This window comes from Silurus meridionalis, chromosome 4 (genome assembly GCF_014805685.1).
Source record: "Silurus meridionalis isolate SWU-2019-XX chromosome 4, ASM1480568v1, whole genome shotgun sequence".
In the NCBI taxonomy this organism is placed as follows: domain Eukaryota; kingdom Metazoa; phylum Chordata; class Actinopteri; order Siluriformes; family Siluridae; genus Silurus; species Silurus meridionalis.
In genome coordinates this window covers 12,798,426-12,823,480 of record NC_060887.1, presented here as the reverse complement: position 1 = coordinate 12,823,480, position 25,055 = coordinate 12,798,426, and the positions used below count along the sequence as shown (strand labels likewise).

At 37.2% G+C, this 25,055-nt stretch overlaps 4 protein-coding genes across 6 annotated transcripts; 2 read left to right on the top strand and 2 right to left on the bottom strand.

Annotated features, from left to right (window-relative positions):
* Positions 1-343: 343 nt before the first annotated feature.
* Positions 344-6,077, bottom strand: cxcr3.2 (chemokine (C-X-C motif) receptor 3, tandem duplicate 2). Its single transcript, XM_046846276.1, has 2 exons — positions 5,944-6,077; positions 344-2,967 (listed from the first exon to the last, which is right to left on the bottom strand). The coding sequence occupies exons 1-2, from the start codon at positions 5,959-5,961 to the stop codon at positions 1,897-1,899; spliced, it is 1,089 nt and encodes a 362-aa protein (XP_046702232.1). The 5' UTR covers positions 5,962-6,077; the 3' UTR covers positions 344-1,896.
* A 4,870-nt stretch (positions 6,078-10,947) lies between these two features.
* On the top strand, positions 10,948-12,905 carry cnfn (cornifelin). Its single transcript, XM_046847819.1, has 4 exons — positions 10,948-11,076; positions 11,295-11,420; positions 12,113-12,249; positions 12,556-12,905. Coding segments are annotated over exons 1-4 (354 nt in total). The 5' UTR covers positions 10,948-11,075; the 3' UTR covers positions 12,646-12,905.
* A 91-nt stretch (positions 12,906-12,996) lies between these two features.
* On the top strand, positions 12,997-18,520 carry tlr21 (toll-like receptor 21). The gene is made up of 2 exons (XM_046847814.1): positions 12,997-13,106; positions 15,193-18,520. Exon 2 carries the CDS (start codon positions 15,331-15,333, stop codon positions 18,274-18,276), a length of 2,946 nt encoding a protein of 981 aa, XP_046703770.1. The 5' UTR covers positions 12,997-13,106; positions 15,193-15,330; the 3' UTR covers positions 18,277-18,520.
* A 138-nt stretch (positions 18,521-18,658) lies between these two features.
* Positions 18,659-23,951, bottom strand: LOC124384851. Of its 3 annotated transcripts, none has more exons than XM_046847816.1 (5): positions 23,739-23,951; positions 23,602-23,628; positions 21,141-22,555; positions 20,300-20,445; positions 18,659-19,493 (listed from the first exon to the last, which is right to left on the bottom strand). In XM_046847816.1, the coding sequence occupies exons 3-5, from the start codon at positions 22,543-22,545 to the stop codon at positions 18,948-18,950; spliced, it is 2,097 nt and encodes a 698-aa protein (XP_046703772.1). In that variant the 5' UTR covers positions 22,546-22,555; positions 23,602-23,628; positions 23,739-23,951; the 3' UTR covers positions 18,659-18,947. The 3 variants fall into 3 exon arrangements, with proteins under 3 accessions (XP_046703772.1, XP_046703771.1, XP_046703774.1); XM_046847815.1 differs by lacking the exons at positions 23,602-23,628; positions 23,739-23,951 and adding exons at positions 22,921-23,018; positions 23,124-23,335; XM_046847818.1 differs by lacking the exons at positions 23,602-23,628; positions 23,739-23,951 and adding an exon at positions 23,124-23,335.
* Between the last annotated feature and the right edge of the window lie 1,104 nt (positions 23,952-25,055).

Genomic DNA, 25,055 nt, shown 5'->3' with positions numbered 1-25,055 from the left:
GACACTTATTCAGGTCCCTAAAAAAACAAGCAAAAAAGTATTTAAAAAAAAATACAATGCTTTCCACTACAAATACCATTACAAACCACCTGTGTTTGTGTGCATAAAATCATCATCATCATCATCATCATCATCATCATCATCATCAGGGGCGCAATTAATAGTTTTAAGGGGGGTATGCAAGACAGAATTTTGGGCCCCCATATATATATATATATATATATATATATATATATATATATATATATATATATATATATATATATATATATATATATATTTAATGTTATATTATTAATAATAAAGTTAATATAGTTTAATTTTATTTACAGGGAATTTATTTTATTTCACCACAGTGTTATTATTTAAAATATATGTGTGTATGTACGATTAAAAAAAAAACTTAATTGGAAAGATTTTAATTGATGATTGTGGGGGCCCCTAGCGTTCTCTTGGGCCCATATGCCTGGCATACTCTGCACCCCCCCTAACGGCGCCCCTGATCATCATCATCAAACCGAAGAAACCACTGTAGGAGTTTTTTAGAGGAGTCTGGATACTTAATGTCATCATAAATTGTGATATCCAGTAGATACCAACATGCGATCTGCAAGTTACAAAAAGGTGTTATAGTGGTTCTAAATTATACCTATGATTTAATACACACCACGGAGTTACAGTACCTTAAACCCAATTCAATTCCCTTTACAACCCTTAAAACCATTACACATTTTTTAAAAGGTTTCTACTGTTTACGTTTCAAACAGGCTTTTAGCTGTTCAACAGTTAAGGTTAACTTTTATTTGGATTTGATTATCTTGATGTAGGAAAATGTTTACACGAGTCTGTTGAGCCAAACAAGTCTGTCAGGTTCAGTGCATTACTTTCTCATGCCATGATAATTGTTATCATCCAAACGGTTCTAGAAATGTCCAGCCGAGGCCGCCAGCGTCATCTAAAAGTCAGCCTGCAAGACTAAACATTTCAGAGCAGATGCATTCATTTAGGAAAATGGTTCCATGTTGGAAATGAGTATTTTCACTTCTGCATCAGGTCCAGTTGAAAAGCACTTGAAAGTTACAAACAACCTGAAAAAGTCACATCTGAATGTACATTTTAAATTGAAGAACCCAAAGAAATCCCGGGGAGACATGTGGAGAACATGCACAGATTCCCCAGACACAAGTAATACATGGCAGTCCACTACATACATTGCAACCCAAGTAAAAACATTTTTTAGCTAAATAACTGTTTTCTGAGATAACAGTGTTACGTAGGTTTCTCATATGCAATTAGAATGCAATCTTGATTTATAAAAAAACCCTTAAAGCTGATTACTGTACTTGACCTGCAAATGTAATCCATCTCACTTGTTCTTAAAAAAAAAAAAAAACCTTAACTTCCAAGCCTTAAAAATTTCAATTCAAACATTAAATACAGTTTATGAAAACTGAACATCTAAAACTAATGCTAATACTGCATGCTTTTTGAATGAGCTTTTCCTTTGGCTGCACCAGTAAAATGTAAAATGTATAAGCACCGTAAAAACAAAAAACAAAAAAGCTGAGACAGAACTGATGACTAAGCTACTTTATAAGATGTTTAGTTTAGCGGAAAAAAGAAGAGAAAAAAAAAAATCTAATTGTGTCTGTAAATAGTTTCAATTCCTTCTCAAGACAAAGATTTTTTTTTTAACTGTGCCATTCCTGCATATTCAGTAAAACTTTTAGTGAAACATGAAATGTATCTCCAAACTATAAAATCTTAATGTGTGGGAAAAACAAAAATTGTGTACATAACAAAACACCAATATATTACTGGGATTCTCTAAACAATATGTACAATCTTTTTGTACGGCTAAGAAATAAACAAAACATTTCCCAGCAATCACGTGACTTAAGCCACAACTGAGAAGTATGAGGTGTTCTCACTATCCACAGAGCTGAAGGAACCTGTTGGCCTGCGACTCATTCCTTGACTCATCCTTTGGCACCTAGCAGAACTCAGACCTGTCTTGAACATTTGGTAAAGCTCACGGCGGAACTTGACACCCACAAAGCCATACAGCAGTGGGTTGAGAGCAGTGTGAGCCAGTCCCAGGCTCTCTGTCACCAGGATACTGACATCAAGCATGTAGTGCATCGTGCAGCTGGGGCTGACTATTGACAGTATCCTCAGGCTGTCGACCATCTTCAAGATGTTGCATGGTGCCCAGCAAAGCACAAACACCGCCACTAGGGAGATAATGAGCCTGAGCGAGCGTCGCTTCTGTCTGCGTGTGCTTTTCTGGCACAATGCATGGAAAATGCGTAAGTAACAGTAGAGCATTACCAGCAGTGGGAGGCAAAAGCCTAACAGCAGACTGACGAGCTGCATGCTAAGCTGCCATTGTGCAGAACTATCAGTGTTAAAGTCTACAGTGCACATTTGTTTATCAAAGCCATTTATATCAACAACTTTGCGGAAATTGATGTCAATGGCAGAAAGGCCGATGCAGCAGATCCAGATGATTGCACAGGCTAACTGAGCCAGGCAGGTGTTGTGTCTCCAGTTGGTGTGGACGGCATGAACTATGGCCAAGTAGCGATCGAAGCTGATACAGGCGAGGAAGAGAACACCACAGTAGACATTCAGGGAAAAGAGTGCACCTGCAAGTTTACAGATGCCTGTGGTAAACACCCACCCGGTGATCCACTGGGCTGCAAAAAAGGGCAGCGTCAATGCTAGCAAAAGGTCCGAGATGGCCAGGTGAAGCAGGAAGGTGTCGGTCAGCGAGTAAGCGCAGGGACTGCGATGGGACTGTCGATAGCGGCGGATTACAATCAGCACTAGCATGTTACCCAGTATAGCCAAGATGAAGACCAGAATGTAGGTCGCAGGGACATACTGCTCAGTGAAATACCATGCCGCTGTCAGATTGCAGGGTGCGAAATTTTCATCTGTGCTGTAATCGTCAACATAATTGCTCTAAGACGGAAACACATTAAGGTTAGGGTTGTAATTATTAATATTGTGAACACTACAGAAATTGTAGGCTACATACATGCCTGTTATCATATATTTACATGCCTAAAATAACATTATTGTAAATAAATACCTTGATGACTTCTGGAAAATGATCAGGTAACCAAATATAAAAAAATTGAATTGTTTATGGTGCGAAATGCTGTTTACAAACAAAAGATGGTACATTCAAACTAAACTAGACTAAAACATAGCTACATTTACATTTTACAATGTGTTTTACATATACAGTATGTATATTGGTGTAAGATAATTATTGATTATTCTAATTTAATTACAGTAATCAGTGTAATCAAATGCTTCATCTGGTTCAGAATTAACCAATACGACAACCTAGAAACAGGCTTAAAAAACTCCCTGGTGGAGTCATAACAAAAAAGAATCTTGTAGCTAATTTATAACACATTGCATTGTACTATAAGCCGCACCCACTGAATTTTACAAATATTTTTATTTTGAACATAAATAAGCCGCACCTGTCTATAAGCCTATTATATATAAAGTATAATGTACTTTACACAGGCTTTAACGATAGACACATTACACACGGTGTAACGGGTGAAATATGTTGCGCTTCCTTTAGGAGCATTTTGGGTATTTTGGGAATAGCATGTCACTGCATTTTTCCGGTATTACTGCGTGTGTGCAAGACGAGGATTGTGTCCTTATTATTTTCTGATGCTCATTTCTAAGGTTCTTTGACTAACCCGTAACGCTGTTGACAAGAAAAATAAAAAAGCACGAGTTTTGGAAACCTGTCTGTGCTTATATGATTTCTGTTGCAACTGGAGTTAGTGAGCTCTCCCTTCACCCAGACTCAACGCGTTACAACGGCTTGTATCTAAACAGTAGCCGACCAAGTAAGTCATTGTTCACTGTCTTCCTCCTTCCTTTCACAACTATTTCTCTCGGGACTTTATCTGTTGGCATCGTCGTGCGTTTAAAAAAAACATTTTTTTCTCCCGAAGCCGTGCAGCTCAGAACACAGGTGAGGTGCGTTTTTTCGTTTCCGTTCGGAAAAATTTCATTGGTCTAATGTTATGGGGTTCAGTTTTTTGGCTTGAAATTTGTGAAACCGGAAAAAAACCAGGAAAAATTAATAAATAAACCGCTTCGTTGTTTAAGCCGTGGGGTTCAAAACGTGGGAAAAAAGTAGCGGCTTATAGTCCGAAAAATACGGTAACTCATTAACTAATCATGAATTTTGTTATCAGCATTAGGGAGTACAGTATCTGGCTTTAATTAGCAATGCTCTTAGCTCAGCTACGTTTTACGATGCGTGGCAGTACCTGAGACAATCTGTGGTGTATCATGCTAGCTAGCTAAACATTTGCAAGCTGACAACATCTAATTTCTCTATCCCCAATTCTAATGCCTTGAAAAGAGTAATTATGTATATGTAAAGACATCGTTCGCATAAGTAGGAGAAATAGAAAGGGAACCACAGAGTCTCCCTGTTTTATGCTCTGGGAAATGCTAAATCGATGATTCGTTCCCCATGGGAGTTTAACTGAACTATTACATTTGTTATATAAAGTTTGTATCGCTCTTTTAAAGACCAAAATGTATTGACCAAAACCAAAACAATCTAATAAGTCAAATGAAAATGTAAGGTTTACAGTATCAAAGGCTTTATATATGTCTACAAATAAGATGTAGCTGTTATGGTTTATGTAATCTGTATAATCAATTAAATCCAAAATGAATCTAATACTGTTGCTAATATGTCGTCCTTGCATAAAGCCTGACTGACTCTCATCTATAATTTTTAATTTTATCTAGACCTAACTTTATCTTTTGTGCAAAGATGTGAGCCAATAGTTTTGCCATCATTATTAATTAATGTTATAGGCATCCAGTTGTTAAGAAGCAATCAATCCTTATTGGGTTATGGTACAAGTGTAATTAGGCCTTGACACATATATGGGGAGCCTAAAGACTTCTATAGCTATCTTAAATCCCCCCAAAAAAAGCATGCACGCACGCACGCACACACACGTGCGCACACACACACACACACACACACACACACACACACACACACACACACACACACAAGATGCATGTAGCACTAGCATTTTAACTAATTTATTTTCGCTGCCTGTAAATATGACAATAATTATATATATTGTTATATAAAAGTTATTATTTATTACATGATATTATTTTTCTATTATTATATACAAATTGTTATTCTAATAAAACAACTTCATTTCTATTTAGATTGTAGATTTAGATTATATATATATTTTTTTTTCTACGATTTATTTAATCTTTTGGATTTTTACTCCATTCTTGTCTAAAACATGTCTTACAGTGTACGGTTATGTATATAACAAATACAATTTGAATTTGATGTGCTTGAACTGAACTGTGATGAGGATGATTGAAGATACTGTAGTGTTAAGGTAAAGACCCTAAACTCAGGTTTATAGTAATCTGAATGATTAAAATTGTCTAACCCTAGACATTTTAAATATACAAATATAGAAAAGCTTCATAATCCAGTCAGTTACAGAAATCTGTTCATTAGTTCTGTAAAATTCTATATATTAAGACAAATACATTAATTAAAAAGCCCAATGTTTTTTTCAGTTTTTCATTTATACCAGTAAACCTCTTACTCTCGCATATTTCACATGATGATTTATATTTTAGTTTTCTTCCCAGTATGACACAGATACATATGCCATTTAAAAGCTAAATAATAAAATAAGACGGTTCCCCTAATACTTCAGTGAATTTGCCAGTACAACAACTTTAATTTTGTTTTAACTAAATAATGGTCATATACGACATAAGAGGAGGACATCACCATACATCACACAAAACTTTCTCTTTAACCTCCAAATGCATCAAACAAATTGAATGAAATGAATGAAAAAATGCACCAATGAATTAGATAAAAAATAAACTTACATAGTCTGGAGTTTCCATTTTCACCCCAAAAAAATAGACATTCAGTAGGGCCAAAAGTGATCTCACTGTCTCTCCTGTCTTTTTTTGTCTGTTCAGCACATATCTGTAAGTCAACACCGAGAGCTGAAGAGTGATAGAACAAGCAAAAAGGAAGTGAGGATTTCAGACATCCTTACAAAATGCACCAACACGACAAAAGGAAGTGGCCCCAAATTTTGACACACAGGTCTGTGGGAAAAAAAACCACTAATACAGAAAGAGAAATGTTTTTGCAAAACTACAGCAACAGTAGCTGGAAAGATAAAATATATATCACCATAATATTAGCCCCAAACATCTCTTTCTGTCTCTCCCTCGCTCTTCTTTCTATCAACCAGTTAAGAACTATGCAATTATCTGTATCTGTAAACTCATTATTATGTAGAAAGAGACATTTGGCGATTAGCTGCAGTTTGATAAAAGATGCAGTAGCGTCATGTCCCACAAAGGAAGCATTTATCCATCCACCTGGTTATCTATGCATTCATCTTTATAGTTAGAATAATGTAGATAGATAGATAGATAGATAGATAGATAGATAGATAGATAGATAGATAGATAGATAGATAGATAGATAGATAGATAGATAGATAGATAGATAGATAGATAGATAGATTTCTTCCTTTTTACTTAATAAATGCTGATTGGCAGCCTGTTAGAAAGTGTCAGTGGATGGCCACTGCATTAATGTGGTAAAGTCATAAATTTAAATGAAAAGAAAAGAAAAATGGTTGAACAAACTCACTTTAAACTGTAAAAAGAGGTTGGTTGTAGGGGAACCATTTTCAGCAGAATTATTGGCACTAGAATTGTGAGGAACAACCACACAAAGAGGAAGTGAGAAAGATGAAGATGTGGACAACAAAAATACGGTATAACAAATTGCTCAACTGTAGCGGCAAGTCTACACAGCCGTCTGACCACAAGCTCTGCTGCATCATTTAGCATTAAGTTTATCAGTTGATTGGATTTCTCATAATGTCATATTTGCTTTTACAGATTACAAATATTTTAGTTCTTATGCAAGTGATTTCCCATTCGCTGTATGGTTGTGCATTTTTAAATGCTTAAAATGGTTTTCAAATCCGTTTCTGAAATCTCTTAATCTCAAGGTTTCTTTTGTGTAGTGTTCTCATTCAGCACAGAGGGGCACTGTAGTTTTACTCAAATAAAAATGTACCTGCATCTGATGTAGGTTTAGTACCTGATGTGTGTAATACCAGTATAAGCACATGCTTCTTCAGTAGAAACTTTTACAAGTGCTTGATGACAAAGTAGTGACTGGTTGTTTTATAATTAGTGGTTGTTTTATACTCTCTCTCTCTCTCTCTCTCTCTCTTTATATATATATATATATATATATATATGTGTGTGTGTGTGTGTGTGTGTTTGTATATGCATCAGTGGCCGTGCAATTTGGTACCTGAGCCTTCCTTGAGGACTTACCCCATTTTTGTATAGTGTTAATGGTCTATAATACAACGTGATAGTGGTGGTATTACAGTTTTTCTCGATTGCTAAGACACATTTCTTAAAAGATGCTCTCCTTTTCTCTAAACTGTGAACACAAAACCCAATTCTCAAGCTACATTCACAAAACACACTTGTGGCTAATGATGTGAGGGAACATATAGAGTAAGCCAGTTCAGAGAGCACTGGTTTGTGAGACCCTACAATGGATAGAAATCTGAGAGGAAGAGTTCGTGTGAAAGAAGGTGGAGGTGGTCAGCGAAGACAAAGAACAGTAATATCTGATGAAATCAGAGCTACTGTGATTGACCATGTTCTTGTCCATGGTATGAGTATGAGGGAGGCTGGACAAAGGGTACAACCAAACATCAGTAGACTCACTGTGTCCACCATAATCCAAAGATTTAGAGAACAGAACAGGTAATTACCTTTTTTTGACATAATAGTACAGTATGTAAATGTTGACAGCAGTTACTGTATGACATACTATATAAGTAAATATATGTTTCAGTACATCACTGTACCAATGTACTGTAGTATTGTAATGGAGGGTTGGTCTAACTGTTTGTAGGCCTAGTATTCCATGTATATTTTTGTACTTTATTTTTACATGGGCTTACTGTACACAAGTGGCAAACGCATACGATTTCTGTTTGTTTTTACAAGTGCTACGTGTAAATGCACAAGATTTCTGTTTTGTCTTTTTGTACAAGTGCTAAATGCACAGGGTTTTTTTGTTTCTCCAGCTTGATGTCCTGAGCATTGTGTTTTCTATTTTTCTACGTAGTGTTTAGTGACTGTGATTTTAATTTTGATTGACTCGGGGCACGATTTGACAACATAGTTCAGTTTTGAGCACAGATTGAACTGTTTTGAGGTGAAAGTTTGGTTTTGCAAGAAAAGTCTGAGGTTTTGTGAATGTAGCTTGAGAATGAAGAAGAGCATCTTTCAAGAAATGTGTCTTAGCAATCGAGAAAAACTGTAATACCACCACTATCACGTTGTATTATAGACCATTAACACTATACAAAAATGCAATATAAAAGCGTGTGACATTACAGAGAGAGAGAGAGAGGCATTTCACATATGGAGGGTGAACACCAAGCTCCAAACCTCTACACTACAACCGCAACTGTGCGCCTACATCATCTGGAGCAGTTCAGAATCAATATTTGTCTAATAACATGACAAAAACATTAAAAATGGAAATAAAATACACCCCACTCACCTGAGATGCATAATCATAATTTGCACCGCTCCTCAGAGGCTGTAAGCCAGTGGTACTACTCGTATTTACTGGTCTGGTTGGCTGACCTCCTCATGATATCTAGATTTTCTGTATTTTTAAGTATGTCCGGGACTAAATCAATTTCTCTTCCTCCGTAGGCATAAAAAAGTATAATGTAGATGTATCAATGTGTGCAGATCGCTACAGACATGTTTTGCCAGTTAAACTTGGCTGTAACAAGTTTCCCTCTGACCAACCAATCAGAGGATGGAAAAATGCTGATGCTATTCTGGGCCAGCTAGCTGTGCTGTGAGGAGAATATGAAATCTGATTGGTTGAAGAAATAGAGCTATTTCTAAATAAAACTATGGTAAAAAAGCCAGCAAAACAGACTTTAAAGGCCCTGGGCAGATTACATATTACATATACTTTTATAGGAAAAGCACCTTTCCAATTTATTAGTCTGTCAGCATGACACATTACAGTAAGTACTTGTTAGATGTTCCTGCAGCTGCTAAGTTTTCTTTGCCCTTTTATACATTGTGGAAAGATGTCTTGTTCACCGTGACGTTAATGTGGCGCTTGATTTTCTCAATTCCTTTTGTTGATAATGGCCTTTGCAGAATTCCGTGGCACATCTAATGTTTTGGAAATTATTTTTTTTTCCTGATTAAGTTGAAAAGTTGATTATCATGCATGTTTTAAAAACTCTTTGTGGGCCACAGCTTCAGCAGTCAGATGAAACCAAGAAGATGTGAAGTAAATCCTATAGAAACAGCTGATCATTAGTTGGGGTTAATTGTGATGTCAAAATGCATGGGGGACTGGGGGTTGTGTTCAGAATGATTGCTTCATTGATTGCTTCATTCTGAACACAACCACACTTCCCAGTTATTTTGACATCACAATATCCTGTCTATAGGGCTGTGTGGACATTTCAAATTCATTTTTTTGTAGGCCTAAACAATTGCCTTCATTTACAGGTAGGGGATTAAGCATTAGTGTTAGAAAGGCCAACCATCGAGACATAGGAAGTGAAAGTATTTTCATATTAGGAAATGAGAATCTGGTGCATATAGGAAGTGAGAGCAGAATAGTTTCCTTGGAATGATTTCCTTAGAAACTGCTTATAACATTATTACGTACAATTGTCCAAAACTGTTGTGTTTTTTCTCTGGATTATCCATTATGTGTTTGAGTTTGGACAATAAAACAACTCTTGCTGACAGTGTGCAGTTCAAACATGTACAAACAATTCCTTTTATATGAATAAATGCATTTCATGGTTATCGAATGCAGTGTTGAGATATGCTACAGAACTTTCCTCTCCAGGGCCATTTCTGCATTCAGAGTAGGAAGCAAAACATTGCTGCCTGATATACTGAGTGAACACTAAGTGACATGCCTTGGTGAGTAAATAGTAAAGTCAAACACATCCAGAGATTCATTATTTAGATAAGACTTTTTTTTTAGTACTTCATACCAATGCTACTCTCAGTCGCAGTTTCACAACGTGCGTAATTTCTGCACCTAAAACATAAAAGGATCAAATGACACTTATGTTGAAAACGGTATGTTTTTGTATTGTTCCCATATGGGTCTTTCCTGAAATGAGATAATTTGTTTAGCCGTTATGGCGCATGCACTTAACCAGAATTCATACTCTATTCTTCACAATAAATGACTGATGTAGGAAGATGTATGTGTTCTTAGTATTTAACAGGGTGGGATCTAACTGGGTTGAAACACACAAGCAATATTAGTAGTAGTAGTAGTATCAGTTTCTCATGACAAATTTGTCAGTGCGGTGCAATAAAGGTTAACAATGAACATACTTTAAAACATTCCATAGAAATTCCTCTGTCTAGCAGGTTGGAGTGTGTATGAGTGAAACATGCAGAGTGTCAAAGTAAAAAATTAATAATGGAATAGTGGAAACAGTCTGATGCGCTTAAAGATGTTCTACTGGAAAATCTTCGGATCTGACCTTCATTTGGATGTTTGGATGCAAGGCAGTATATTTTTTCAAGTGTGACAGACAGAAACTGCATTCACCCATTTTATAGTAAAACCACCTCCATATGCACACATGAGCACAAATAAATGTTCTACTAATGTATACATAAATATTTTAAATAGTGGACAAGGGTGTGTAATGGAAAAAAAAACAGAAACCTAACTCGCCCCAAAATCAAACACTGTTTTGTTTTATGACATGGCAGGTGAGCCACCCACCTAGTATATCTTATCAGGGCTACAGGTTGCCTTAGCACTGCGAACAAAGCTGTGACATCATGAGAGGTATAAACATTAAGAATTTCTTTTCTCCTCCCATTTGCACTGCTGGCTGTGAGCTCCCACATTCGTCAAAATCCATAACCAGACGTAGGCCAAGAGTAAGTTTTTTTTATATATGTATATATTTATATATAATATTTTAGAGGAGAGTCGAAACTAATATTAGGTATCAGAAGAAGAGTAAACTTTACTCACTGATTTTAGTGTAAATAAAGTATATATGACATATTTCTTAAATACTTCTATCATATCTAAAAAATTTAAGCCTTGTCAATTAAACATTATCCTTTTAATATTTTATGTGTAAATGTGGCAGTGATGACATATCAGACTGAAGTGATCAGCACACAGCCTCAGGTGACTGTCACCAGTTACGCCGTCTCCACCGGTTCCTCTGACTGGAGCTCCAATCTCTGTGACTGCTGTGATGACTGTGGCATCTGTAAGTGGGTGCATGTCTGTGCAAATGGGTCAAAGTGCACCATTTGCATCCAATGATTTTTATTTATAATTGCATTAGCACAGCTCCCAGGATACTCTATGTGTGTGTGGGTCCACTGATTGGTGGACTAGCTATTTACCCCTATTTGTGAATGTGTGTGCATGGTGCCGGATCTGTCTCAACTTCTTCTTCTTCTTCTTCTGCTTCTTCTTCTTCTTCTTCTTCTTCATCTTCTTCATCTTTTGGCTTCTTCCATTAGGGGTCACCACAGCGGATCTGTTACTCAGATGAAAAGCCTACTGAAGATGAATTGTTATTCATTTTATTGCTAGTAGTGCTAGGGGCAACGGTGGCTAGTAGTGAGTTGACATCAATATGGCTTGTGTATTACTCTAAACTTATTTATTGTAGTTGGGAAACCCATCAAGAATCTTTTTTTTTGTTTGTTTTTTTTTGTTGGAATAGTTGACAAGTCAGACTGAGCAAATTCTGTTGAGGAAGGCAGGCCCAGAAAATATACAGTGTTTGTTCTGTATTTTTCTGTGCTTTTTATTGAAGTGGTTCATTAAAAAAAGAGGTCCATATTATGGTCCATTTCCCATGTAACACTGTATATAATTATTATTTTAGGTGACCAGGTGACTAGTGCTTTATTTTAAAAGAATGGCTGCTATGTGTCTTGCTTTCCTCAGGCATTTGTGGAACGTTTATACCATGTATCCTGGGTTGTAAGGTGGCACAGGACCATGGCGACTCCTGCTGTCTACCCTTTTTGCCTGGAGCACTAATTGCTTTAAGAACCAGCATTCGTGACAAATACCAGATCAATGTAAGTATGTCTGTAATTCGATGTGCTCACCATAAATGTTATGGGTGCAGAAACTCAGACTACCATGCAAGGGTTGATTGCCTGTTGAAATATTGTATAATAAGGCAAATGTATGGTTTCATTGTGTACAAGTATTGATGGCAATTAAATTAAAGAAGTACAAGTACAAATAATTAAAAGGAAATGGGTTTGTATTTTTATATATTTTACACACATATTGTATCTAACACAAAGTAATACAATAGTATAGATTATATACATTACAATAGTATTTACACATGTGAATGGTTGTACATGTTTATGCAGGGGTCTATCTGTGATGACTGGTTGGTTATGTCCTGCTGCCCATTATGTGGCCTCTGCCAGATGGCTCGGGAACAGAAGATGAGGGGCTGAAATATCCAAAAGAACTACATAGAATGCTTGGTGGCTTCTTGATGACAAAAGGTCCTCATCCAAATATTAATTTATGGATATATATAATAAGTCATAGATGTGCTTTACTGTAGACTGCCTTGTACAATATTATTTTTCAACAATTCGATAACATCATAAATTTTATTATTATTATTATTATTATTATTATTATTATTATTATTATTATTATTATTATTATACAACATTTCTGACTATTTCAATAAAGTATTTGCTTTTGAGTCCTTGTGGGTGTGGCTCAATCATTGCACAAAAACATCCCTGAAAATCTTATATTTATTTGGCTTCCTCTTTCTATTCTGCTATACTGACTTTTCGGACTTCTGCAAAAAAAAAGAATAAGGGAAAGGGGAGGCAGAAGCTCTTACACAGACAGACAAAGCCTTATTAATTTCTCATATATGCAGCAACGACTGACAAAGGTAAGGTGTAGAAATACAATACAGAAACATTTTACTAAATTAGCCAGTCAATGTATTCGGGCAGTGCATTTTTTGAAAATGCTTTTATAATTTATATATTTATATTTTCGTTCTTAAACAATTTTTTGTCATTTTTTGTCACTCTGCAAATAAATATGTTATTTAACATTTTTAAGGACCAGCATGATGAATGAATATATTCAAACAATTTAGTCAAACTTTAAAGACAACCTGTAAGAGATCTCATATTCATATGTTTAAATAAAAGTAAAACCATACAGACAAACATGAATATATACTATATAATAGTATAACCTTACTAAGCACTTTATTAATAACACTGACTAGGGCCGCCCATTGCTTTCTAGACAGATTCAGTACTTCATGGCATGAGTTCCACAAGATCTTAGAAACATTCCTTTGAGATTCAATTCCATATCAGTGCGATCTCCAATTCTTTAAAATCCCAAATGTGCTTTACTGAATTCAGTAGAGTTTGGGGATAGTACAGTTTGGTAATATGAATTACTGTAGACTTTTTGTCAGGATGAATAATTTGTGTACTTCCTCTGTTGATCTGTCTCATCCGTCTGCAAACCCAAAAGATTTGCACGTGTTTTTTGAACATCGCATTCTACATTTAGTCCAAATTTGCTGTTATAGTAAACCCCACTCTTATAGTAAGATGTCCCACTGGAGTTTGTAGCGTGGTTGTGGAGATTTGTGATCATTCAGCCACAAATCATGTACTGATATACAGGGAGACCAGAGCTGCAGGCTCAAGTAATCGCAAATGTGTTCAATAGGGTTGAGATTAGAGCTCCATAGCAGACCACTCAAGATGTTCCATTCCAACCCATGTAAAGCAGTTTGAGGGGCATTGTCATGCTGGAACAGGTTTGGGTCTCCTAGTTCAAGTGAAGGGAAAGTTTATGCTACTGCATCCAAAGACATCCTAAAGAAGTTGGTGCTTCCAACTTTGTGAAAATAGATTGGATTTGTGATTATTTTCAACCAGTTGGTTCCAAGATCATTTATTTATAACCAATTTCCTAAAGGTGCATTATTTACCACATGGTTTAGTTTATTACATTATCTGTAGATTAACTGAGACACTTAGAAAAGAAATCTGTGTACTTTGCACTTAGATTGGAATTTATACATTTGTAAGTGTGCCTTGTCCAAATAATTTTAAAAGCCACTGTATGTTCTGGTTATTTTACCGTCAAGCATTAGAATGGAGAATAACATCTCAGTGATTGTGTTTTGTGTGATTGTTACTTCTAGACCTTTCAGAAAATGCTGATGTGAGATTTTCACATGCAACAATCTCTAGAGTTTACACAAAATGGTGGTAACAAAAAAAAAAAACCTCACAAACAGCACATCTGTTTGAGGAAACACAGAACTAAAGTTTCACTTTGCGCTTTAAATAGCTTCAGTGCTTTATGGCATGGTTTCTACAAGATGCTGGGAACATTCCTTTTAGATTTCAGAATGCCTTTCTGTTATATGAGATCAGTTTTGAGCTGACAGTATAGCTGCAATAACTCAAATAACCATTCTTTACATCCATGGAGTACAGCACAGCATATCACAATGAACATCCTGTCAAACCTACAGGTGGAACAGCTACAAAAGCAGAATAAAACCTCAACTTATTCTTCTGTCAGTCAAAGAACATAAACGTGTTAATCAGCAGCAGTCAAAATCTACCGTATGCTCTGAACCTACAAATGGTTTCAAGGGATTAGATTGTATCTTTGTACATGGTGTAAAAAATAATCTTGAGATTGAAAGTATTATAATATTTTTTCTTAAATATTTGCTTGCAAGAAGACAGGCCTTAACTATCCATCATGCTCCTTATTTACAAGCCAATATTACCTATATAATCTATCGCTTTTTTATTTTTCACATTATAGCTGACAAATACAGCTGTAGTTATTTGTAGTTAATTGTTTTTATATGTATCTCTGGCTATGCATTTGGTTTATCTTTCTGTTTTTAATTAAGTATGCCAAATAAAAATAGTCAAAAAGATGCATGAAGATTAACAGATTTCTTTTTTTCACTTTCTTTCCAGACACCTGTGGTTGACCATAAAGTCCAGAGAATCTAGATCTTCTTTTTTATTCATATGTAAAATATACATATACATGTACATATACCAAAATGAAGACCTGAAGATTTGTTTTAGTAGGAGGAAAAAGCTAATGGAAATATGGCATTGCACAGGAACCAAGCAGTGATCTCAATAACAATAATAATTGTTTCGATGTTCCAGTTCAGCATGAGCTACAGTTTCAAGAATTGCATAGAAAGTCCTGGCTCAAACCATACAATCTTTAAATGCACTAAGCGCCTAGCTCAGACAGTTAAAGACATTGTGGATGATATATTCCCCTCTGCAACAAATGTTACAATCTCTTACTGCAGATTTGTAAATATTCCTCCTCAAAGCTTCAGTGGCCTGCCGAAGCTCAGTGTTCTGCTACTAAACAGCAATCACATAAAGTACATTGATAAAGATGCCTTTGCTGATCTAAAACACCTTCAGACACTGAACCTGTCCAGCAATTACATATTTTATCTCAATTCTTCTATTTTTCATGGACTCCAGAACCTCAGCACTTTGTTGCTGGCAGACAACCGGCTGACAAATATACCTTCTGAAGTATTTTCTAACTTGTCTACATTGGAGACTCTGGATCTACGCAGGAACCAGATAACGGACTTCTCAGCAGTGGTGCACTCCATATCAAACCTGAAATGGCTGAACAAACTGGACATTTCCTTCAACAGACTTATCACTTTGCAACACTCACACAGCATGCCCCTGTCACTTTCCCATCTTTATCTTGGTTATAACAAGCTGACCACACTGGCATGCAGTACTGAATTTCTAAGTAATATCAAAGTGCTAGATCTCTCTTACAATAAACAACTGTCAGCCCAGGCTTTCTTTGGTCTGAACCTGAGCAGTCTAACATACCTGCGTCTGCATTCCACCAACATTTCAATAACAACACTGCTTAATCGTACTAATGTGATGCCTTGGCATGTAGATTTCTCAGGATTGGGATTAACAGAGCCAATGCTAGTTGCCTTGTGTAAACAACTTTCATACTATCCAAATAAAAACATTGAAAAAATGATCCTTCAGAGCAACAATCTTAAAGACCTGGATAACAACACATTATCGGACTGCCCGCCTATTACTAAGGTGTTGGATCTTTCATTCAATCAGCTGAAGAGCATAAACTGTTTTCAATTTCTTAAAGGACAAAAACATGTTGCAAAACTCCAAACTGAACATAACCACATTACCAATCTGATAAATTGCAAACATCACATGCGTTTTTTCCACTTGAAAGAACTGAGCTACCGTTACAACCGAATTCTTGAGGTGAATGCATTTTCCTTTGCTCATACACCAAATCTGACAACGCTTCAACTGAATATAAACATAATTGCCTACTTGGATCGCCAAGCACTGAATGGACTTAAAGAACTTGTTACACTTCGCCTGGACAACAACCTTCTGACTGATATCTATAACGAGAGCTTTGCGGACCTTCACAGTCTTCAGAAACTTATCTTGCGCAATAACCAAATTGCCGTCATCTTTAACAACACCTTCCACTCCCTCAGCAAGCTAAGCATTTTGGATTTAGGTGGGAACAAGATTGCACATTTAATGCCCTTAGCATTTGAAGGGCTGGACAGCTTGAATAACCTTTACTTAGACCGCAATCGTCTAGCACAAATTGACAGTACCCTGATTGGAGGCCTGCATCGCACACTGCAAGTGCTAGACTTACATGGCAATTTTATCCATTACATGGAAGAAAAAGTATTCTCCCCATTTGTAACACTAACAAAGCTGACTGACTTAAAGTTAGATGGACAGATGCCATATGGCATAACTTTATTGCCTCCTGCATTTTTTCGTGGCCTCTCTTCCCTGAAAAGTCTTTACCTAAGCAACAACCATATCTCTTTTTTCAGCTCAGACACATTTGATGACCTGAAAAACTTGAAGTTTTTAACATTAGATGATTCTTGTGTTGGGGTGACCCAACTCAAGCCAGGAATTTTCAAAAACCTTCACAACCTGGAGATATTAACAGTTGAAAACATGGGCATTGAGGCATTTTCAAAAGAGGTGTTTGGTAATCTCACAGGGCTGAAAGTATTGCATCTTAACCACAATGCTTTGCGGACTTTGGACGTGGAACTGCTAGAAAATCTGACCAATCTACAGTATCTAGATGTTAGAAATACTCCTCTCAGTTGCAACTGTCCCAATAGTGATCTCCAGAATTGGACAAAAAACAACAAAAGGGTACAGTTTATATATCTGTACAACCTGACATGTCCTGATGACAAAGGGTCAAACTTTTACAACTTTGACACTCATGTATGTTCGGATTTTGGTGTGTATTTATTTGCCTCCACTTATGTTGTAACACTGATATTAACTTTACTTCCACTACTTCATGTTAAGTTTTACTGGAAGTTTAAATATGGCTACTACGTCTTCCGTTCTTGGTTTGGCGAGCGGTGGCGTCGTCTTCGGGAAGAAGAAGAGAAATGCACATATGATGCTTTTATCTCCTACAACTCGGCAGATGAGGAATGGGTGATGGAGCAGCTTCTACCGAACATTGAGGGGAGTGGCTTCCGACTTTGCCTCCACCATCGGGACTTTGAACCAGGCCGCAACATAGTCGACAACATTGTGGCAGCAGTCTACAACAGCCGTAAGACAGTGTGTGTGGTCAGCCAAAACTTTCTCCACAGTGAGTGGTGTTCCCTGGAGATTCAATTGGCCAGCTACCGTCTTTTTGATGATATGCAGGACGTGCTCTTACTTGTCTTTTTGGAGTCTATCCATGAACGACAGCTTTCTGCCTATCACCGTATGCGAAAGGTTATGTTGAAAAAAACTTATCTACAGTGGCCAGGGCTGGACTGCATAGATCCTGCCAAGGCACAGGAGCTGTTCTGGAAGCAGCTTAAGCGAGCTTTAAGGAGCAGCAACAGTAGAAGCCCAGATGAAGAAGAGATGGAGGGGAATGTTCAGAATGGGCCAAGGGCAGGGGAAAAAGAACATTTGCTAAACCAGACACAAATGGATGAGGAGCCACATTACGTAATGCCCTAACAAGAGACTTACACTTCATATCTAGTCTGTTTCCTACCAAAGAATCATGAAAGCAGGATACAAAATTGCAAATTGACCTTGAATTTCTTAATTAATGATATTTTCCTTTATTGATGATTTACTTGTGCAGGCACATTAACAATGAACAGAAAGAAAGATTTGTCTGTTAAATAAGTCAAATCATACAAATGAGACAAAAATATTTTGCATGTAATAAGGATGTAAATAAAATTGTGCTTTATTATGTGTGCATTTTTGTTTCAATTTTAATTATATATGAATATGTACATGAAGTATATGCACATGTACTTTGGTCTCACAACAAAAAAAAAAAACATCTGCTTGACAGGAGAACCCAAAAAAAAACATTCTCTACATCAACTGTTACTGGGAATGTTCGTCCATCCTATTATGCTGTTTAAATCACAATAATACATAATTGTGACATGTCAGTTAAATTGATATGACTTTTGTTCTTACCAAGATGGTCATGCAGATATCTATCTAAGCAAATTAAACTTGCAATACACATATGTAAGAGGATATTACACAGTCTAATATTTGGTAACAGTTAAGAAGTTTGGTTGTGGGAAATTCTGGTCTTGCGGAAACTGATATTACAGGGTTAGACTAGAATATGAAGGTATTTGTAACAATCAGCTAAGGACCGACTAGAAATAGGAAGTGGTCGAATGCATGGATGGACACGGGCCCCTCTTTTCATCATCTAGCTGAGTGTAAAGAGTCATACCAGATTTTTCTGATCTGGAAAAGGAGTTGGATGGATGTGGAAACCGATAGTAAGGCTCATAACAAAACCCTTCAGGAGGAAAGAATGGTGAAAAAGCAGAGGCAGCACTGAATAGCGGTCTCTCGCTGACACGCTGAATGTGGTGCTGAGGAGAACGCATCCTCGGTTCTGTCAGAGTACCTACTGATGCATGGCTTCTCGTTAAATTCTCTTCTTGAAACAAAAAGTTTAAATCGGGGTCATTTCTCCACTGTTCTTGCAGTGGCAGTGATGTGCTTTGTCTCTTCCTGCTTTCATCACTACCTAATTTGACTTGCTTCTGTGGTTCCAGGATAAAGGGGTTCAAAAGCCGTTCTGTGCAGTTATTAGGCCACAGTGTTGAAGTGTGAGGCCCGGTAAAGGCCTGGTGCTTGGAGAACGTCTGGGATTTGGAGGTGTGCTGTGCTGGTTTACTCCACTGGCTTAACTACAAAAAGAGGAAATAAAACTAATGAACCTTCACATCCCCACATCAGATTAAATAATAATACAAAGCAGAACTGTGTATTTCTGTATATTTTAAACCAAATTCCCTTTAGACAATTCTCTTGAGTTTGAAATGTATAAATACAGCAGGAAAACAAAGAAATGTGTGAGGAGTTCGAAACGCACAACTAGATATAGATTGTACATCTATTTAATTTTCTTTTGTCAATTTTGCAGACACATCCATAGGCAGCAACCAGGAAAACATATTTATTATACACTCTCAGGTACTCTTTTTTTCTCCAAAAATACCTTTTTAAAAGAGAAACTTCCAACAAAGCACTGATTGTACAATCAACGCACAAATTACACAAAAGGACAGAGTGACACAGCAAGATGTTTACTATTGTATAGTTTGGAGCAGCAGCTTTCCAGTTCAGCATGTTTGGAATTAAAAGAAAACACGGCAGGGACCCTGAAAATGTTAAAATGTTAAATGTATAAATGTATGTCTATAAACAATCTCAAAACTAATAGCTTCATTGTAGCTCCTATTGGCAGACAGTAGATTTTGGCACTCCTGTTTATCATATATAATATCATGTCCAGCCAACACTGGCTAGACAAATAACAATTATCTTACAAAAAGCTTCATATTTCGTGACATGAAATGACATTACATGGATAATAATTGCAAACTGTAAAAATCGGTGCACTGTAACTGCATTCATTCCTGTGTGCTGGTGGTAAAACAGCACGTTTTCTATCTGTATGCATGCCTCAAGACTTGTTACATTGAGGGCATACCGTATCTTGGCCTGGTTGTAGGAGTTCTGTGACATAATCCTGAGGAGAGTACACACTCCAAGTTTGCCTGCTTTGCCTTTTAAAAGCTGCAACTCCTTCCACATCCTCACAAAACTCCTCTCTTAGATGTTTTTGTGAGCGATTAACTAGCACAAACAATAAAAATAGATTAACAAACAGTACTTGGAATCAGACAACAGTAAACAGCACACCAACATACACCAAACAGGCATAACATTATGACCAGTGAGTGAATAACACTGATTATCTCGTCATCATGGCACCTGTTAGTGGGTGGGATATACTAGGCAGCAAGTGAACATTTTGTCCTCAAAGCTGACGTGTTAGAAGCGGGAAAATGGGCGAGTGTAAGGATTTGAACGAATTTGACAAGGGGCAAATTGAGACGGCTAGACGACTGGATCACAGCATCTCCAAAACTGCAACTCTTGTAGGCTGTTCCTGGTCTGCAGTGGTCAGTATCTATCAAAAGTGGTCCAAGTAAAAAACAATGGTGAAACAGCGACAGTCATGGGGGGTCAGGGCTCATTAATGAACGTGGGGAGCGAAGGCTGGCATGTGTGGTCCGATCCAACAGACGAGCTCCTGTAGGTGAAATTGCTGAAGAAGTTAATGCTGTTAATGCTTGAAAGGTCAGGACTGTTTTAGGAGCAAAAGGGGGACCAACAAAATATTAGGCAAGTGATCATAATGTTAAACCTGGTCGGTGGCCATAAAGTTATTGTGAACCTCTTAATCATGCAATTTTCTGATAAATAAGACTGTGATTTCAAATCACAGCGGTAATATAATATGACCATGTATATGTAAGGTGACATACCTTCATGAAATTTCATTGTCTCTCTGGGCTGAACATCTTCATAATTTCCTGTACAGCTGAAATACATTTGTGGGCTATCTAAATATTGTTGCACTGAGCTGGGCCAAACTTGGTCTGCAGTATGTGGGGAATGAGGTGCCTCTGTACTGAGGTGTGAGTGTAGCCTGTGCAGGCTGTGCTGGAGCCGAGAGCCATGCGTTTCCTTCAGTTGATGCAGGAGCACTTGCTTGCACTTTGTCAGCAGATGGCAGCATCGTTGTGGTGGAACTGAAACTAGATTGTGACACAGACGGGCTGCCAGACGGCTCACTGCTTCCTTTTTAGATGATAAGATATGTTTCCTGTGTGGAGCCTCTCTTTCGAATGAACATCTTTCTCTTCCCATAGTGGGTGAAGAAAATGTGAATATTGCAGGACTCTGTTCAAATTGTTGAGCATTCGAATATAAGACCTCTGACCCTCCAGGGGAGTCAAGTCTTTCAGCAGGTTGCACATCAACAACAGGAGGTGTTTTATAAGCTTGTTTTTGGTCATATGTGTTTTTTGTTTTTGGACTAACATAATGGTCAATCAGGCAAATTTCTTTGACAGATGTTGGAAAGGACTTATGAATAGGTTCACTTTCTGACAAAGACAAAATGACAGCTTCTTGTATCCCTGTCTGATCTGATGGGCTTTCCGATCTGGCAGTCTTATCTGTAGCTTTATTAGTCTGTCCAAAACAGTGCATCCCATCCACGGGGACTGTGTCTTCTAAATGTATATGTAACTCTGTTTTCTCTAAGGTCTTTGGCTGCTGGCCTCCATTTGCATGTGCAGAACTTCCTTCCTCACTTGTTTCTGAAATCACAGCAGGTGTTGAATGGGGAATTACACCGGAAAGGGAAGAGGAATTACTTGCAGTGGCCTTTCCTTCCTGTTTCCGTTTTTGATGTTTTTTTTGCTTTACCAGTCTCTCAATATCCACAGACCTCACCTCATGGCTGAAAAGGCCTCTGATAGACGTAAGACGGCCTTCAGTGATAATGCTTGGCTTCTGTAAAGGAAACGGTTTAGCTCCTGGTTTTACTTTTTTGGAAAAGGTCAATAAGCGAATGCATTGGCAATCCTGACTTTCACTACCTGGTTGTTTGTCTATGCTTCCTTTTTTACATTGTGGAAGGCTCTGTTTAGACCTGATGTTGCTCTGCTCTCGAATCTGATTCCTTTGTTTTATGGTTTTGAGACGTTTCATCTTTTGAGGAGCGCTGAAATGCTCATCTGTTTTATTTTTACTGCAAACTGAACTGTGGGAAGGAGCTGAAAGACCTGAATTGCAGGATTTCACCCTGGCCTTCATATGGCTGTCGAACTTGTTGAGGGCATTTTGTTTGTCGGGCAACTCTCTTCTGCGGTGACGTCTCATAGTGAACGTGCTAGGTAAATGCACACAAATAAAAGGGAATAAGCTGGACTGGAGGATCACAATAAGCCAAATGGGTTAGAGAATAACCCAGGTACAAGAGGACTGATACAATGGCATGTTAATGTATCCAATATTATGCACCTGTAAATGCATTAATGGTACTAACATTAACTCCTTGTATTTTTTTCCTACATAATTTAAATTCTCATACATTTCAATTTACACATTGGGTAGGTTTCATATATATTTCTTTTCTTTTTTTTTTTTATTAGAGAAAAAAAAATACTTTTTAAACACCAATCAATAGGTCAAATGTCCGATTATTTTACTTGTATTAATAACATAAAATAACACCCTAGCTCTTTTTTTACTTACTTTTACAGAGTTTCAGTCTAAATTTTAGTGTTCAATCTATCGTATTTGCCGTATTTGTATTTGGTCGATAGTCTCCATAAAGCAAGTCTTCCTGGAATCTGTTTAACAATATAATTCGAATATAAATATACAGATATATTTATTAGTATCTATACCAATTGAAAAACAATAAAGCTTTTCGTCGTTAGTACATGTGGTCCTACCTCTGCTGAAGTGTTTTCTCCAGCCAGTCGAACTAAATGCTAATGAATCTCATTATTAATCAGACTGCGGTCTTATCTCGAGTTCAAGTCTACACGCCGTTAACTTCGACCTTCTGTTACCTAGCAACGCACCACACAAAATGGCGGATACAGCATTATCTCATCCCATTAACAGAGACAATGGTCCAAAACTAGGTTTATAACATTCAAGTATAAACAGTACTTTTTTTTACTCTATAATTATACACCAATAACATATTTTATTTTCTGTTTTTTTTTTACAAATGATATGAAAATCAAACACACCAAATAAACATAAAACGCAATTAAGTCTTATCTCAAAAAGAGGAGTAGTTTTGATTTCTCATCCTTTACGACTTCCTGGTGGCATCGTTATTATACGACTTTATTAAACATTATACGACTTTATTAAACATACTTGAATAAAATTAAATGGAAAAGCCAGCACAATACTCACAATACTCATTGGCTATGTTCCGGGGCTCTGAGGTGTCAAAAACAAAGTAAAATTAAATACATTTGAAATATGTTCACGCAGATTTTTAGCAGCGTTACATTTTATTTATGTTCTAACCAACTATGCAGGAATTGTACCTGTTCGATTAGCACACAGCGCCATCTTTTGGCCTCATTTCGCCACAGCATGTTAGTGTTTCCATGTGGAAAAGTTTTAATAAGAAATTAACTGACTTTGTGGCAAGAAATTATCTTCTAAAAGTCGGCAGATTTACTGTTTAGATGAAGCAGGACCGTTTACGAGAGCATATTTCACCAGTTTTTAAAGGTTTTGGACACTGGGGACACATTTAAAATGTCCTGTGTGGAAAAACTGTGGTTAAAACTGTGGTTTATCACACCTGAGTTCAATTTCTCTCACCACATCCAGGCCTGATTACTGCCACACCTGTTCACAATTAAGAAATCTCTTAAATAGGACCTGCCTGACGAAGTAAAGTAGACCAAAAGATCCTCAAAAACTAGACATCATGCTGAGATCCAAAGAAATTCAGAAACAAATGAGAAAGAAAGTAATTAAGATCTATCAGTCTGGAAAAGGTTATACGGTCATTTCTAAAGCTTTGGGACTCCAGTGAACTACAGTGAGAGCCATTATTCACAAATGACAAAAACATGTAACAGTGGAGAACCTTCCCAGGAATGGCCGGCCGACCAAAATTACCCCAAGAGCACAGCGATGACTCATCCAAGAGGTCACAAAAGACCCCAAAACAACATCCAAAGAACTGCAGGTCTCACTTACCTCAGTTAAGGCCAGTGTTCATGACTCCACCATAAGCAAGAAACTGGGCAAAAATGGTCTGCATGACAGAGTTCCAAGACCAAAAACCGCTGATGAACAAATAAAACATAAAGGCTCGTCTCAGTTTTGCCAGAAAACATCTTGATGATCCCCAAGACTTTTGGGAAAATACTCTGTGGACTGACGAGACAAAAGTTTAACTTTTTGGAAGGTGTGTCCCATTACATCTGGTGTAAAAGTAACACCGCATTTCAGAATAAGAACATCATACCAACAGTAAAATATGGTGGTGGTAGTGTGATGGTCTGGGGCTGTTTTGCTGCTTCAGGACCTGGAAGACTTGCTGTGATAAATTGAACAATGAATTCTGCTGTTTACCAAAAATCCTAAAGGAAAATGTCTGGCCATCTGTTCGTGACCTCACGGCGAAGCGAACTTGGGTTCTGCAGCAGGACAATGATCCAAAACACACCAGTAAGTCCACCTCTGCATGGCTGAAGAAAACCAAAATGAAGACTTTGGAGTGGCCTCGTCAAAGTCCTGACCTGAATCCTATTGAGATGCTGTGGAATGACCTTAAAAAGGTGGTTCATGCTTAAAAACCCTCCAGTGTGGCTGACTTACAACAATTCTGCATAGATGAGTGGAGC

Bases quoted from the DNA above. Each gene is read 5' to 3' on its own strand.
- LOC124384851 (XM_046847816.1), bottom strand. From the start codon at position 22,545: ATGAGACGTCACCGCAGAAGAGAGTTGCCCGACAAACAAAATGCCCTC. The intron at 20,446-21,140 runs GTATGTCACCTT...TGTTTGTGCTAG, and splicing joins GACAATGAAATTTCATGAAG to TTAATCGCTCACAAAAACAT. The intron at 19,494-20,299 runs GTATGCCCTCAA...CTCTTTTTGTAG, and splicing joins TACAACCAGGCCAAGATACG to TTAAGCCAGTGGAGTAAACC.
- cnfn (XM_046847819.1), top strand. The intron at 11,421-12,112 runs GTAAGTGGGTGC...TGCTTTCCTCAG, and splicing joins CTGTGATGACTGTGGCATCT to GCATTTGTGGAACGTTTATA. The intron at 12,250-12,555 runs GTAAGTATGTCT...ATGTTTATGCAG, and splicing joins GTGACAAATACCAGATCAAT to GGGTCTATCTGTGATGACTG.
- tlr21 (XM_046847814.1), top strand. From the start codon at position 15,331: ATGGCATTGCACAGGAACCAAGCAGTGATCTCAATAACAATAATAATT.